Source organism: Schistocerca serialis, chromosome 7 (assembly GCF_023864345.2).
Source record: "Schistocerca serialis cubense isolate TAMUIC-IGC-003099 chromosome 7, iqSchSeri2.2, whole genome shotgun sequence".
NCBI classification, from domain to species: Eukaryota; Metazoa; Arthropoda; class Insecta; order Orthoptera; family Acrididae; genus Schistocerca; species Schistocerca serialis.
The window spans coordinates 487,857,781-487,875,265 of record NC_064644.1 but is presented as its reverse complement, the minus strand read 5'-3'; the positions used below and the strand labels follow the sequence as shown (position 1 = coordinate 487,875,265).

The window sequence follows — 17,485 nt, the reverse complement described above, 5'->3', positions numbered from 1 at the left end:
CTCCTCCTCACCCTCCTCCCGTCCTCCTCACCCTCCCCCTCCTCCCCTCCTCCTCCTCACCCTCCTCCCGTCCTCCTCACCCTCCCCCTCCTCCCCTCCTCCTCACCCTCCCCCTCCTCCCCTCCTCCCCCCTCCTCCCGTCCTCCTCCCCCTCCCCCTCCTCCCCCTCCCCCCTCCTCCCGTCCTCCTCCCCCTCCTCCTCCTCCCCCTCCTCCTCCCCCCTTCTCCTCCTCCCCCCCCTCCTCCTCCTCCTACTCCTCCTCCTCCTACTCCTCCTCCTCCCCCCTCGCCCTGTCATTACCCCAGCCCCATCCCACTCTCCCCTCCACCTCCCATGCCATTCGTGTGACCTCTCCCCGGCTGAAGAAGTGCCCCCCTTCTTTGGCATTTGCCAGTGATTCGGCTCCCTCCCAGGAACCCTCTCCCTCTCTCTCAGGCCAGAAGACTGTTACCACCACTCGACCACGAGGCGTACCATCTGTGGGCCCCAAGGTTGCCTGCTCTCTTTCAGATCCTGATCTTGCAGATGCCTTTACTCCCCCTGTGTCCTGTCCTCCTCCACCTCTGAAAGAGAAGAAGAAGAAACTACTGACCAAGTGAGCTGACCTCCTCCTTGGCTCCTTCATATCTGCCTTGGACTCGCACCACACGATCATCCAGTGGAACTGCAACGGCTACTATTGTCACCTACCGGAAATGCAATGTCTTGTCTCCTCTTATTCTGCGTTCTGTCTTGTCCTCCAAGAAACGCATTTCCATGATGACCACTCTCCCACTTTACGTGGTTATTGGGTGTTCTGTCAGAACCGTGCTGGCCCTGGGATAGCATCTGGTGAGGGTCTGCACTTTCGTTCGCTCCAATGACCTTAGTGACTGGATCCCCCTACATACCACCTTGGAAATGATAGCGGTTAGAGTGCAAATGACTCCGGCAATCAGCATTTGCAATGTCTACCTCCCTCCAGGTAGGCCACTTGCTTATGTTGCACTATCTACCTTACTTCAGCAACTCCCACCCCCGTTTTTGCTCCTTGGGGATTTCAGTGCCCACCATCCACTGTGGGGGAGTGTTACATCAATGGCTCGAGGTATTCTAATCGACCAACTTATCATGGACTTCGATTTGTGTCTCCTCAACGATGGTTCCCCTACCCACTTCAGTGCCGCTCATGGCAGCTTCTCTGCTATCAATCTCGCAATCTCCTCCCCTGCACTCGTGGCTTCCCTACATTGGTCATCCCATGATGACCTTTGTGACAGTGATCACTTCCCAGTGCCACTGTCGTTCCCCTGCTGCCGCCAGGCAGACAGGCCCCCATGTTGGGCATTCTGCAGGACCAATTGGCCTTTATACATGTCTACTGTCCACTTTGACACCTCCCTCTCGAATTGATGTAGTCACGCACGTCATCTCTGCCGCTCTTCACCATGCTGCTGGCACTGCTGTCCTGCTATCCACATTACCCCCTCGTCATCGGCCGGTGCCATGGTGGACCAAGGACATCACAGTCACTGTCCAGGACCACTGATGGGTGCTGCAGCGATTTAAGCGACACCCCTCTCAGACCACCGTCCTCACTTTTAAGCATTGTGCTAAGGCTCATTACATTATTAATCAGAATAAAAAGGAGTGCTGGGAGTGTTGTGTTTCCTCCCTGAGGACATATGCCTCTTTATTGCAGGTTTGGTCGAACGGCCATAGCATTCTGGGCCGCCAGCAACAGTCAACTGTCCAGGCTCTGGACATCAAAGGAGCTCTGTGCACTGATCCATTGGTCCTCACAGAACACCTTGCAACACACTTTGTGATGGCATCATCGTCCGCTTCCTATCCTCCTGCCTTTCTCCAGCAGAAACGCAGAGTTGAACAGACCCCCATCCATTTCATCCCACATAACGTTGAGCCCTACAATGCTCCTTTCAATGAACGGGAATTGGTGCAGGGTCTTAGCTCTTCACGAGACACAGCCACAGGGCCAGACTCCATTCACAGTCAGATGATTCTACACTTAGATGTTACCCAGAGGCAACAGCTCCTCGGGGTCTTCAATCACATCTGGCTCACGGGTGCTTTTCCATCACAAAGGCGAGACAGTATAGTTATTCCTGTCCTTAAGCCCGGGAAAATCCCAACGTCTCTAGACAACATTAGCCTTACAAATGTGCTTTGTAAACTGCTTGAAAGGATGGTCAACTCCAGATTATGTTGGGTACTCGAATAAGTGTGGCTTCCAGGCAGGGCCGTCTCCAACTGACCATTTACTCCGATTGGAATCAACCATCTGACAGGCTTTTACTCACCGTTGGCACCTTGTCACAGTGTTCTTTGACCTACATAAGGCGAATGACATGGCTTGGTGCCATCACATTTTAGTTACCCTCCATGACTGGGGCTTCCGTGGTCCCCTTCTGATTTTTATGCATCAGTTTTTATCTTACCGGCTCTTCCGGGTTGGAGTTGGCATTTCACTCAGCACCCCTCAGGTTCAGGAGAATGGTATTTCACAGGGTTCTGTGTCAAGCTCTTCCTCATTGCCATAAATGGGCTTGTAACCTCTGGTGGGCCTCTGTTTACCCCGGCGTTGTACGTTGACAATTTTTACTTTTGGTGCAGCTCCCACTTGATGGTGTCTGCTGAGTGCCAGCTCCAAGGTGCCATCTGATGGACCTCTATGTGGGCCACCGCCCATGGCTTCCAGTTTTCCTCCTCCAAAATGTGGGTTATGCATTTTTTGTCATTGACCCACAGTACACCCTGATCCAGAACTTTATTTAGGCAACGAGCTCCTTGATGTTGTAACACGGTCCCATTTCTTGGGCCTTATTTTTGATAACAAGCTGACATGGCTTCCCCACATTCGTCACCTAAAGACTACATGCATGCAGAAGCTTAATGCTCTCCACCTCCTGGCCCACACATCTTGGGATGCAGACTGTTCCACTCTTCTCCATCTTTACCGTGCTCTGGTTTTGTCCAGAATCGATTATGGTAGTCAGGTTTGTGCCTCAGCAGCTCCTTCCACTTTGAAACTCCTTGACCATGATTGTGGGGTGCCTCTGGCTACTGGTGCCTTTCACTCTAATCCTGTTGATAGTCTCCTCACAGAAGCAAGGGTTTTCCTCTACATGTCCAACGGAGCCAATTCTCTGACCATCCTGTATACCCTGTGCTCTTCGCCAATGAGGGATGTCTCCCTCTTAACACCCGCCCACGGGTGAGATTGTCGGTTGGCATGCTTCTCACTACCCTCTGCCAGGATCTCCATCTGCACTCACTGGACTGCGCCCCGTGTATTTCCTCCTGTAACCCCCCCCCTCCCCCCCTAGACCACAGATTAAGACCGCTCTCTTCCAGGGTCCTAAGGTCTCTGTTGCTCCTATGGTTTACTGGCGTCTTGTACGTGCCCCTCTCGGAAGGAGTCCACTGTTTTATGTCGTTTACGCATTTTCCATACCCGGCTCACCTATTGTTTACTCCTACGTAATGACCCACCCCATAATGTGGTTATGGCACCAGACTGAAGATATCTCACATATTGGTGGCATGTCCCCTTCTTTCGACCCTTCATCCTAAGTATAGTCATCCTGCTTCCTTAAATTTAATATTAGCGGTTTCCTCTGTGAAAGTGATTTTTATTTCCAGGTATAAGGTTCTCCTTTCGTCTTGGGGCAGGGGCTTGTTGGTTGTGATTGGGACTCCTTGTGCAGTCTTCATGTGACCCCCCCCCCCCCCCCCCTTTACCAGTTTTTAGATTTGGTCCCACCTTTTATGCATATACTGTGTGTGTTTAATGTTCATTCTTTTATAATTTGACTCTTCTGACTGTAGCAGTTCACTTTTAGCATACTCTATCTTATGTAACCCCCTTTGGAATTTCGTTTCTGATGACCTCGCTGTATGGTCCCCATTCTCTCTCAGTTAATCACTCAATCAAAATATGTGGTGTATTTTTAATTTGTGTGTTACAAAAATAACAGTAGATAGTCAGCTCTCTACTCACTCAATGATTATTGTCAGAGACATAATATTACAGGTTCGCAAAGTAACTAGTTGGAAAAACACACCTCATTTATGAGAAATTGGATGCAAATTCAGCTTTGAGTTTACTGCTCATTATTTCAAAATAGAGCATCTATTCCACTCTGTAATTTAATAAAGGGAAAAAATTATGCCACTTTTTACTTTTAAAAGTTTTTGTTTTTCAAATTGTTCTTTCAGCGTCTGCGGCTCATCTTGTATGTGAAATATTCTTGTGATGGTGTCACTCAACTGTCGTGGGGAGCATCCTATAGAAGGTTTATGCTTCATACGAGTCTCAGCAAGATGTCTTGCTAGTCTTCATGAAGATCAATTTCACCTTTATTTCTCCTTTTGGATAAGCTTTATGTACCACATAAGAATTCACATCACAAGCATCATTCACTAATCTGAAGAAAATGGCCAAAGGTGTCTTCTCGTTCGACAACTTGAGAAATGGGCAGTATAGACCACCTTTTAGCATATTATATTGAGGATCTTTCTTTACTGCATGGTGCATAGAAGAGATCAGAATTGCAGCTTTTGGCTTCTTGAGCACAAAGGAAACATGTTTCATGTTATCTGTAAAATCATAGACAGTTGTCTTCAAACATAGTTTCTTATTAGGTGGAAACTGATGTGGTATTTCCTTTTTATTTCTCTTCAGTGTGCTGACATATGTGAGGCCCTTTTTTTTAAAAATTCATTGACAAGTTCTACTGATGAGTACCAATTGTCACCTGTAATATTTCACCGTGTGTTTTCAGTAAGTTTCACCAATCGAAGTACAGCCTGTGTGGGAACACTGTGACCTCTTTCATAGTTTGAAAGAGTGCTTCTTCAGTTTCAGCACTGAATAAACTTCTCTCGTGTTGATTATTCAAATTACTTTAGCCAGTAGCAATACGTGAGCCCATCCATATCTTCTTAGTTATTGAATTGTGTTGCTCGCAGCTATGTCATACCTTCTTCTCTTTTTTTCAATAAAATGTCTTGGAAAATCGCAAATACCATCTCCTTTACTCACTTTCAATTTGTTTCCTGCACCGGGGAGCCAAATGAGATGTTCCATAGTGTTGGGTTAACGAATGTTGTACCTTGTGAACAGTGTGTCACCCAAAAAAATGTACGAGGCGCTATCCAAAATTTTCGGGACTGGTGCTGCCATCTGTTGAAACCTTACCTTTGGACTAATAGTCACCATCACCCTCGAAGTAGTTCCCATCCACACGTACACATCTGTCCCAGCACTTCTGCGACTGGAAGTCCTGTTTTCTGGAAGTCCTGTTCTTTGAGGGTGTTTATTACCGCCAGTGATGCTTCTTGATTCCTCTCTAGAGTGTCGAACTGACGGCCTTTCAGCTTGAGTTTCAGTTTTGGGAATAGTGCGAAGTCACAAAGTGCCAAATCAGGCGAGTATGGTGGGTGGGGTACAACCGCTATATTGCTTTTTGCCAAAAAGTTCCTGGTGAGCAAGGACGTGTGACAGGGTGCGTTGTCGTGATGCAGCAGCCAGTTCCCTGGATGCCAACGTTCGGGCTGTCATCGCTGCATGCTTTCATGGAACTGTCACAAAATGTCCCAGAAGTACGCGGAATTCACTGTTTGGTTGGGTGGGATGAATTCTTTATACAAAATTCCCTTGGTACCAAAGAAAACGATGATCGTGCTCTTCACTTTGCTCTTCACCTGTCTCCCTTTTTTGCGTCTTAGAGAGTCGGGGCTCTTCCACTGGGACGATTGTTGCATTGTCTCTGGGTCATAACCAAGTCATTGCAATGGTCTCCATAGCACTTTTCCCAAGATTCACGCAGAATTTAATACACATGTGCTGTTCTTTTTGCGGATCCATCGTAAAATTGCTACACACCAAACACAGAGTATCACGGTAATTACTGTGGACACGCAACACATTCTCCCAGCTGAATGCCACTCGCTCACTTACTCATCAGATATGCACCTAATGCCACCTAGTGGTGCAAAGGTCTACTACTCCTACCTTCCAGATGGCAGCATCAGTCTCGAAAATTTTGTATTCCACCTCGTATGTTCACTTTACGTTGTAAAGCAATTTGGGTGGCTGTTGTAGTTAATCACTTTTGTGAGCCTACCATGCAGCGTAACAGGGCTGTGTTGGAATTTGTAACCCTGTCGTGACATGTCGGTGCTGGAAGAGAGCTGTAATCTGCCCAAGCTACCATATGACATTAATCATTTAGCGTTACCTCTTCTGCATTTTATGTACAGTTTCAGTTACAGTAGCTGATGAACAGATCTATCTAACTTCGTAGCTCAGTGACAGATTCCAAAATATATGTGGCTTGCTTTGACATCAGCTATTAAATCCATTCATTCAATCAATGTTATTTTTATGTATCCAACTTTCAACTGTTTTAAAATCATTTACATTCTTGCACACACCCTTTTGCTCCTTGGCCCCCAAGGCACCATCAAGCTGCTACAGCTAAAGAGAAAATGCTCCACCACAGTAGGTGGAGGGGTTTACTCACTGTTGCATCTTGGCAATGTCTGGAGCAGATGTGACTTACACTTCACCTGTACATTCAAAATGAGAGCGCACTGTGGGATGTCACACATTTAACAACAACCTGAGACTACATCTTCAGTATGCATGAACATCTTTCATCAGCCTAAGACGACAAAAGCGCAACATGTTATCCTGTAGAATCCCATGTTACACAACATTTGGGCTTCTATTTGCCTTGTGAATTGTAGATATAAATGTGCAAATAGTCATCCAACACTAATAAACTGTAATAAAATAAATTTGAATGCTGAACTGAGACTGGTTGCTGCAACTCTTTCCTCATTAATAATTTCTCATGTTATGTGTTTACCAATTGCACTGTTACTCAGAGTAAAGCTTTGCAGCCATTCACATTGTAACCAGACAACTTAGACTCACATTTTTCCATCCACTGTAAGGCAGATAAATAAAATTCTTTCTTATAATTTGGCTTAGATTGTAAATCTTTCTTTCAGAAACGTTATTCGCAGTTGTGGCCAGTAATTTGCTTGAATCAAGATGGCGATATTACAGAGATACATTACAATAATCGAACCATGGGACCTCTCCAAACACCATCTCACATAGTTGTTCCCTTTTACCATGCCTATAAGGTAAGTTAAAATACACTTCATGTCAGTGAAGATCATCAGCATTTATGTATTTATCAAATGTATTTTTCCCCTTAAAATAACATTGAACTAGTGTTGAAAAAATGCATTGGTTCTTGTTATCTCATTGCTGGTACTGCTTCCTTTTTTGTGCCAGGAACAAGCACCAATACCAAATTATAACTGAGTGGTGGCATGAATAGTAGCACAAGGTGCAGTAAAAGTGTTTGACAAGCCAAATACATATGCAAATTTACTTAAAAACAAAGCTTATCAAATAGTATGTTATACAGTGAAGACGATAAAATACATTTTTACAGAATATCAAAAACAAGAGAAATACAATAAAAGAAATGAAATCTAAGGTAAAGAAGGGGAGTGGGGGAGAAAACAAGTGAATGCTAGGTGGTACAGTATACTTGTCATATCATATAAAAAGGAAATATGTCTACATTAAGTTCTACTGCTAAAATAAAGTTCACATGGCTAAAATGAAGAATGAGAAGAGGAGGGGATCAGAGATGCCGATTGACAACCTTTATTTATTACATATATTCACAACAAAAATGCTATTATAAAAGAAATTGACATTACTGTTGAAGTTGGTGTGGCCAGTGGATATACTGAAAACTTTATTCGTGCAACGAGAAATAAAATTTTTAACAGGCGAAAACCACATACAGTACCGTCTATTGAGAAAACCAAATTTAGTTCCTTATCTTACTTTTGCTCAGTTTGTGAAAAAATAGGCTAGAGCTTCAATTAAGCCAATGTAAAAAATAGTGTAAAAAAAATAAAAATAAAAAAAAATCTTCGGTTACTTTTATGCTTTTGCCTTGGTAGCAGGACACACAAACTTAAAAACTCTGGAATGTACAAAATTGATTGTGGTTTGTGTGACATACTTGTAAAAAAAGTATATGTATGGAGTGTAGCTATGTATGGATGTGAAACATGGAGGATAAATAGTTTAGACAAGAAGAGAATAGAAGCTTTCGAAATGTGGTGCAACAGAAGAATGCTGAAGATTAGATGGGTAGATCACGTAACTAATGCATAGGTTACTGAAAAGAATTGAGGAGGAGAGGAATCTATGGCACAACTTGACTAGAAGAAGGGATCCATTGTTAGAACATGTTCTGAGGCATCAAGGGATCACCAAGTTAGTATTGGAGGACAACGTGGAGGGTAAAAATGTTAGAGGGAGACCAAGAGATAAATACATAAGCAGATTCAGAAGGCTTTAGGGTGTAGTAGTTGGAGATGAAGAAGCTTGCACAGGATAGAGTAGCATGGAGAGCTGCATCAAACCAGTCTCTGGACTGAAGACCACAACAACAACTTATAAAAACAACAGCGCCCTTTGTCCACATTCAAAAAATGAAGGACGCATTCTGTCCTCAATTAATGGCCGCTTGGAAGTCTTGCATATTGCTTCCAAAGGATGGGATTTGGACATTCCTGAGGAGTCTGAAATTTATATTCATCATTCTAATAGCTCTCTTCAAACAGTTAACGAATAAACAGGGTCAGCTCACAGTTGATTGTTGATTGTAATTGATGGCCTGTTGCACATGTAGATTATTTCCAGGTTCTACTGTATATCCTTCTTTTTATTTTTCCTGCATAGTTTCATCCTTTTTATATGGAGTCTTGTACTTTTGTTACTCCCCCCCTCCCCCACTTTTAATATGATGTTCAATGTAACTTTACTTTTTGTTACAGTTTGTTGACCAATTTCTGCTTTTGCATGATAGTAAATTGTTGTCTTATGCCACCATTCTCTTTATCTCCCATCCATGTTGTCCCTTCCTCTTGGACGTGGCCGATGTCCTTTCCCATCCTTCCCTAACCTGATGGGACTGATGACATCACAGTTTGTCCCCTCCCCCAAATCAACCAACCAACATTCCTCTTGAGCTTTTTCTGTTTCTTTTTCTTTTCTTCTTCTTCTTTTTTCTTCTTCTTTTTTAACTAACCCCAACCCTCCTACTCTTATTTATTTCCCCCTCCCCACTTTTTTTATCTTCACTCTTTATTGGCAGTCACAAATTACATACACAGCCTATGTAAATCCAATATGGACTACATTCTGTTGTTTGTCATTTTGTTAATGTTCACTCATTTTGCAATGGTATATTTCAATCAGAGTTTTGACAATAATTTACCTTCATCCAAATTTTAGCATCATATAATTAGTCATGTAAACTGATTTTACTCTTTAACCTCTGCAATGTAGCTGCACACATTTCTTTATGCTTTTTATCAATGTTATCTAGTACTAAAATTATATTTATTTTAATTAATTATGCCATGTTATTCACTGTTCGTGAATATGTCTAACAAAAAAAAAAAACTTTGTCAATTGGCACCTCTTTTCCCCACATCTTTCCATTCTTAATTTTAGCCATTTGAACTTTGTTTTAGCAATGCAGCTTAAGAAGATTCTGTATTTTGTAAAACATAATGTACGTGTTATGTAATACGACACATTTTTACTGTGCCATCTAGCTTTCCTGGTTTCTCCCCCACCCTTATGCTTTAATTTAGTTTTGGGTTTCATTTTCATTATAATTTTCCTGCTTTTGATATATTGTAACAATGTGTTTTAAGGTCTTTGTTGTATAACATCCTATTTGATATGCTTTGTCTTTAAATAATTTTGCATCTGTATTTGACTGTTGAACATGTTCAGTGCTACCTTGTGGTACTATTCATGCCACCTGGTGACAGAGTTCGTTTCTTTCAATGTAACATCACATTGTCTCACTCAGTTGTACTCTGATGGCATTACTTTTATATGATGCTATACCTTGTGTATGAAGCTTCTGTTTTAATTTACATTCTTTTAAACTGTTGTTAATTTTGTTAAATGGTAATTAAAGAAAAGCTGTGTTCTGCATGACTTTTTGTAACCTTTCTGCATGTATTTTGAAGAGGAAACGTGTCAGTAAATTTGAGTTGCTGAATGGCAAGTGACTAAATTTTTTTTCAGCAGCCATAACAGCAGCTTATACAAAAAAAAAAAAAAAAAAAAAAAAAAAAAAAAAAAAAAAAAAAAAAAAAAAAAAAAAAAAATGTTTTATATAATGGACATCAAAATCTTGTGATTCATTACATGCTTAAACTGCAGATCCTTATCTTTCAAACATGTCTTCCATAGTGGTTGAAAAATGTTTTTGCCCTTCATGATAAAGCAATTCTGGTTTTTACAACACTGTAGTATTCTTGAAATTAATGATTGCTCTCAATTTCTTCAAAGACTTGCAGCTCTTTCAACTCAAAATGTTGTAATGGGAAGTGTTGTCAATGTGTTCCAGATCAAACAGAAAAGTTAATAATTTGTGAGTAAAGGAAAGAACTCGCCAAATAATCGTCATGTGCAATAAAAGAATGAAACTTCACTAGCTTTTGAATGAATCCTTTTTCAAGCCAGAGTATACACATGTCTGTACAACCTCAGGAGTTTTTTTGCAAAGTTTCATTGTTTCTTGTGTGCCTATTGATTCAACACTTCCACTATTTGGTGAATTGCTTCCTTTACTCACAGATTGTTTCCATGCTGCCTGAGCTTCCCATATCATAGACAAAAAAATGATTAGAAGTTGTGTTTCATATATTTCTTTTTCCTCCAGAACTGTAGAAAACAGTTTGTCCTCCATCATCATAATAACAGAAACTCATTATATACTTTGAGGAAGTTTCATTTCCATTGCTTTATAACTGTTATTGCAACTGTTCCACTTGCGACGACTGATTTTGTGTCCTGCTTTTTATTGAAAGTGATAACAATGTGAGTGGCATTAACAGCTTTTTCTGCTAACAGTGTGGTACTCTACAAATGTGTTAATTCATCGTGAAGGTATTATTCCTTTATTTTGGGTTCAGTTTTGAGTCTATAAGAATATAGAAAAGTTTTGGATGTTATATGGAGTTAGCTTGTTCAGTCTATTTCAGTTATTTTCTGTGTTCCATCATATAAACTCATGAAAATATTGGTGGAAGTTTCATTTTTATTATTTTATGACTGGTGTTGTAATTTTTCCGCTTATGATTACACTGTTAGTTTTTAGTGATAATTTTTCTGTTTTCCATCAACTTTGGTAATGCTACTCAGTTTTGGTGTATTTATTGATTTTTTTCCCCCCCCAAAATTTCAACAGCTGTTCTCCGATCGAATGCGTCAAGAATCATCAGAACTGCGATTTCATTTACTGCCCGGAGATGTTGTTGCCTTTAACAATCGTAGAGTTTTGCACGGGCGAACGAGTTTTGATCCGACAAAAGTTTCAAGGTAATTTTCACTTTTATCACATTAGTAAGGCTGATAGAGCAAATAATAAAATATGTTTCTATGAGAAATGGAAGTAAGTGATTTAAATGACATATACTGTTCTACATGTCTTAGGAAAAAATGTCAACTAAAGCTAGGAAAATATCTTAATTACCGTGTGGAAGCAGTCTACTTTTTCGACCGTGCGTTCACTGAGCAAAGAATGGGGAAGTAGGTGTATTCAGATATTAGGTTGGAAAGTCAAACACGATCTACAGCATGAGAGGAGAAAATCTTTCATTAGAGGTAACTAATAGAATGTAACAATGTAAAATCCAGGATGGAATGTAACAATTTTATGAAAGGATACACAATATTATAAAGGCCACCAACAAACTGTGGCCAACAAACAACTGGACCACCCTGTTGCTGAGCACGCCGTCTAACACGACATTATTCATTTCAATGACTGCTTCTCAGCCTGTGCCATATGGTCCTTCCCACCAACACCAGCTTTTCTGAATTATGCAGGCAGGAATTCTCACTGCAATGTATCCTATGTTCCCATAACCCTCCTGGCCTCAGCCATCTAGCCCTCCCTGTTCCCATTCCAGCCCTACATAGCTCTCCCCCATCTCTCCCCCGCCCACCATCTAACCTCCTGACTGCACTTAGCTGCCGTACCCTCTCTCCACCTTGTTCCTGCATGCTCCCCAGCAGCACTTCACCATCCCCCATCCATTTCCTGCTAATCCTCCCCCTCCCCACCGCAGCCTCCTCCTCACCCCCAACCAGTTGCCTCTCCCATCATGCACTACTACTACTACTACTACTGCTGCTGCTGCTGCTGCTCCTGCCTGCGAGTCAGCATCTCCGTCATATGATGATTTTCATAATATTAATGTAAGTATGGTAAAGAAAGTTCCAGGCACCTTCACATCACCATCACTGTTGCTGCATGACTCACCAGATCCAGTGCCCATGTGTCTCATTCATGTCCTACACACTTGCCACCACTCCCTCCAACATTCCTATCTCGCACACTGACTGTCTCCCTACGAACCTCCATATACCAGTCCTCCCAGTTCTAGCCACCTTCTTCCTGTAGCCACCCTACCCCATCCCACCCAACACAACACCTCACCCCAGTCCAATTGCTGAACTGCAATCCCGGCATTGTGTGTTCAGCCAGCACAGTGTAGCTGCATAGAGGTGTGCAAGAGAGATACTTGTCTCTAACAGGTGGGTCATCTCTGGCCCTGGGATCTGAGTGACCTGCTTTTCCTTTTTAAACTACAGTGACCTATCCCTTTTTTTCTTCCTGTAGAAGGTACTAATAGTTTCAAAGGCTAGGATAGTATCTTATACTTTTATGTCTGTGTCGGCAGTCCTAATAACTTCACTTCCAGAAGCTAAATACTGAACAGCATTTCTAGCTTTCTTGGTGGGCGGAGGGGGGGGGGGCCGTTTATAGAAAAAAAATCTACATTTAGCTTTAAGATATTTAGAAAAACAGGAAAAATTTAGAGTGCATCATAAATATGCATTGAGATGCATTAGTTATAGTTCTGTTACACAAATTCATAAGGAAAGTGAGTAATGACGTCATTGCAGGTGTAGGCAGCTGGATTCCTTAAAGCCTAATTGTAAAACTAGATAATAATACAATCCCATCAATACCATAATCTGAGGTAAATAACACTAAGCTTTTCCTCCCATCGGGCTAAGGGAGGGACATTTCTTTCTCTTCATACTTTTTTGGGTAAATATCATAACAGTCAGATAATTTATAAATATAGTGCAAACAGGCTCTATTAAATTTTGGTTTAATGTTCTGTGTTAGTGTCTTACTGTCACTGTTCAGAAGCAAACAGCTGTTCTATGTTTGAGATGTGGTAGCTCAGTGCCTAAAGTATAGAAGTTCAGTAGCCAATTAGATTTTTTTCTACCTCTTTTCATATCATTTCGTATTCCATTGTGGGTTGCTAGGTGATTCAGAGTGCAAGGTTGAAATGAAAAGTCTAAAAGTTCAGGATTTGAAATCAACATTGTTTGCCACTTATCTTTTCTGGTAATACTTTCTCCCTGGTTCAGATTGTACTTAAATTTAAGGGCCCACGAGCTGTATCTTACTTTGTCAGTCAGTTCACAGGTCAGAGGAAGGTGTACTGTTTCCAGTCTCTCTGTAAACTGAAGAGTGAGCAAGCCAGTCCCCACTCTGATCCACTATGTCACAAGAAGCAACTAAAAGGTGTTTCCTGAGGTTATGCAGAACTTTTCACAGCACGTTTTAAATCTGTGGTGACTCAGTGTGCAGCATCCAAGAAGTGTATATTTTTTACTAAATGCATTAACACTATCATCAATACAGAAATTAGTATTTAATGTAATTAACATGAGAAACTCTCGCCTACCTGATCAAAAGGTTCCAGACACCTCTGTGTAATGGATAACTGACTACTAGATGTTATGAGAGGCTTATCCACCTGCATAAAAGAAGGTGAGGAGTATTGTGTTGTCAGAAGAGAAAATATAATAGCGGAATGATTCAATCAGAAGAGTGGAGCATCTTGGAATGTGGACTAATCATTGTATGTCATTAGACTAACAAATCCATTAGGTAGATTTCTACCTTTCTAGAGCTGCCCGAATCAACTGTTGGTGATGTGATTGTGAAGTGTAAACGTGAAAGAACAATCACAGCCACACACTAAGTGGACCTAATGTAGTGACATACAGATACTGTCAACCTGAGTGGTTGTAAAAAATCACACAAAATCAGCAGAAGTAATCATTCATGATAAGTGCCATCAGGAATCCAGTTAGCACAATGTCTGTGCTGGTGTAAAGACTGATGCTGCTAGGCAGTATATGACTGGAAACAAGTGATTTTGAGTGATTAATCACATTATGTCCTTGGAAATCTGTGCTGTGCTTAAGAGAATGCTAAAAACAGAAGGATACGAGCACATTTTATGCCATTGTGTACTCATAAACTATAGGAACAGTTCAGAGATGATGATAGTTTGTATCAGCATAACAATTTACCCTGTCCTAAAGTAGCATCTGTAAGACAATGGTTTGTGAACAGTAACATTCCTGAAATGAATTGACCTGATCAGAGCACTGATCTGAACACAGTGGAACTCTGGGATGAGTTAGACGACTGACTGCCTTCACTTGAGATCCATGTGTTCAAAATCACTACCTTTTCTGGTTTTGGATCTCGAGGAAAATGGGCTGGCATTTCTCCACTGACATGAAAATGTCCCCAGCAGAGGTCAAGCAGTCATAAAGGCAAAGTGTGGGCACACCCTATATTAACGTCCATTAATAGGTGTTCATATACTTTTGATAAGTTTTAGCATTTGTTCAAGTATATGTTTATGTAAACATAACTTTTATTACTCTACCCTGTGATATTTTAGCTATTAACAAATGAGTAAACTTATGATTTAGTTACTATAAATTTTCAGTGTTAGTTTTACATTTTTAACTCAATGAAATTGCTGTGTGTGTTTTCAGGCACTTGGTGGGATGTTATGTCGATATTGATGAAGTAACATCCCTGTATGATGCCTTACTTAGTAAGGGGCAACAGGTGCAGTAATACCAGAACTATCAATAGGTAATAAAACATTTGCACAGTGTGCATGGCACCTGTAACATTTTAATGTATTTCCTGAATGTATCTTTGAAGATGTATTTCATGTCCTGCAACTGATTTTCTGCACACCTTGAAAATTGTGATAAAATGGCACACTCCAAAAAGGATTGGTTTAAATTTGAAATTATGCATGTTTCTTGTAATTGCTTAAATGTTTATCAACATAATATGTCAACGTAATAGCACATATCTTTTGACGTTAATCATATACTTGTATTTCATGTTTAGCAAATGTCAAACTTCCACATTGAATAATATTCATATATAACAACCCTAGAGTACATAAACTGACAGAAATTTATATTGTCATGACACTGTTTATGGTAATTCAAAGCTTAAAGCATTACTTGGATGAGAAAGCTCTAGACAGGGCACTTTGGTTTATAGAAATGTTGCACTATAGAATTAAATACAGAAACTGCTAACAAAAACAAAACAGATTAGGCCATTTCACAGGTACTGCACAATAACCAACTATGATGAACGTATTTGAATATAAATCTCAGGCTTTCTGAATGACGGGATTCTTAGTCCTAATTCTTAAGTTGCAAAGGGAAAACATCTAGAGTTCACATTTTATTTGTTTCTGTGCTGGACTTGCTATTCTTTCGTCTGTTGTAGGCAGGAAAAAATGTACTTTCTTGTTGAGTAGTACAAGCAGTTAAGTTTCCTGTTGGAAGTAACAAGTCAGGTTTCATCATTAATTACAGTTAAGCTATTTGTGATATGAAGTGCACACTGTCTAGATTTTTAGGAAAGATTCTAAACACATCAGTGCAATATCGAAACACAAAACACTGTTGTCTGTGGATTGAATAATGCTTCAGCAGTTATGGCACACTTGACAGGTGTATATTGTATTCTTGCAGGACAAATGACAAATAATGTGATCGGAGAAATTATACAGTGCTTTCGCCATGCTTCTGAAAGAGTGACCATCATGTGTCGTGCATCAGAGTAGACACAAGGTATGTAACTTTGAGCACACAACATTCCTGAGAAATAGTTCCCAATTTCTTGCCCTGCCCATCCCGTTTTTCCCTATGGTTTTATTGTCTGCTTTTCTTACTTATATATGTGAGGTCGCAATATTTCAGCCCTTCAGCTCGACTGTCCCAGACAGTGTAATAAAACGTGTATCCAATACAGATGTTTTTCTCATCGTTCCAACAGTAGATAAGTAACTAGAAAATTCAGAAGAAAAGTGACTATGTAGTGTGCCAAACATTCCTTTTAAAAGTATGTATAGATGTCTGTCAAGTAATTGTTTATATTTTCCGCTCATATTGTAAACTTCATAATTGAGGAGCATTTTTTTGAAAGCTCGTAAAGCTCAGTTGTTGCTTGTTGCTTGCATAATCTGTTGAAACAATCTTGTCAAAAGATGATATCCACTGCTGTTGTAGGACATTGACAACTAGGAATTTTTACAAAACTCAATATTTGCTCTCAGCTGATTAAAGCAAAAGTCAATAAACGCACTCTGTGCTTCGCTTCTGAGGGACATGAAGAGAGAATAACAATGTGGGGGAGAGTTTTCCGGGGGGGGGGGGGGGGGGGGGGGGGGGACTATTGGCAAGCACTTGCTGCCAGCAGAAACTATCAACAGAAATAAATTAATGATATACTCCTGATTATTGCTCAGTCCAAGCCAGTGTTGCCAGGGAGCAGGAACATCAAGAAAGAAGCAAAAAGGAAGAATACTCTTTCGATAAAATATTGCACAAGGAAAAAATGGCCAGACTGAGCCTGGATGTGACACAACATTTCAGGCAATGTCAGAGATATCCAAAAACACTCTAAAAAGCAACAAGATTTGAAGAAGGAAAAAAGAATCAATTGATAACAAATGACTGGATGCACAGACTTTGTGCAAAAAATGTTCTATGCAGTAGTGGAGGAGAAAATCCAAACGTGGTTAAAGTCTGTTTTGATATGCAATAATGAAGGGGGGGGAAATCCAAATGTGGTTAAAGCCTATTTTGATATACAGAAGAATAAGCCAATACCGAAGCTATCCGATTGTGAAGTTATTATTCAAGACTGGTTTTGTTGTTCAGTTTGTGCATTATGATTAATTACTAAGAACAGACAAAGGATTGCTTTTTATACTTGGCTTGAAACAGAAGGACCGAAAGGATGCTACCAAATAGCCTCTGCTCTATTGTATTTTCTTAGAAATCCTAAGGTGTCCCAGCTAAAGAATGGTTGATATGAAATTTGTTTAATTTCTGGCTACTGCACCAGTCAAAATAAACAGTACGGTAATGATGTGGCCACTAATGGCCATCCTGAAAGAAAGCAGAAAATTTAATTAGCTGGTACATCATTTCATTATTCATAGTCACAGCTTATAACCCTGACAGTGTGTTTGGTAGAGTGGACAAAG

General features: G+C 40.7%; 1 protein-coding gene across 2 annotated transcripts in view; it reads left to right on the top strand.

Annotated features, from left to right (window-relative positions):
* Positions 1–16,645, top strand: part of LOC126412784 (gamma-butyrobetaine dioxygenase-like) — a 92,052-nt gene extending 75,407 nt beyond the window's left edge. The window contains exons 8-11 of one of the 2 annotated variants that reach the window (XM_050082556.1): positions 7,022–7,159; positions 11,320–11,450; positions 14,955–15,057; positions 15,966–16,645. In XM_050082556.1, coding sequence (XP_049938513.1) covers positions 7,022–7,159; positions 11,320–11,450; positions 14,955–15,039 — 354 coding nt within the window. In that variant the 3' untranslated portion in view covers positions 15,040–15,057; positions 15,966–16,645. Of the gene's footprint in view, positions 1–7,021; positions 7,160–11,319; positions 11,451–14,954 lie in introns of both variants that reach the window. The other variant, XM_050082555.1, reaches the window with a different exon arrangement.
* The last annotated feature ends 840 nt before the right edge of the window (positions 16,646–17,485 follow it).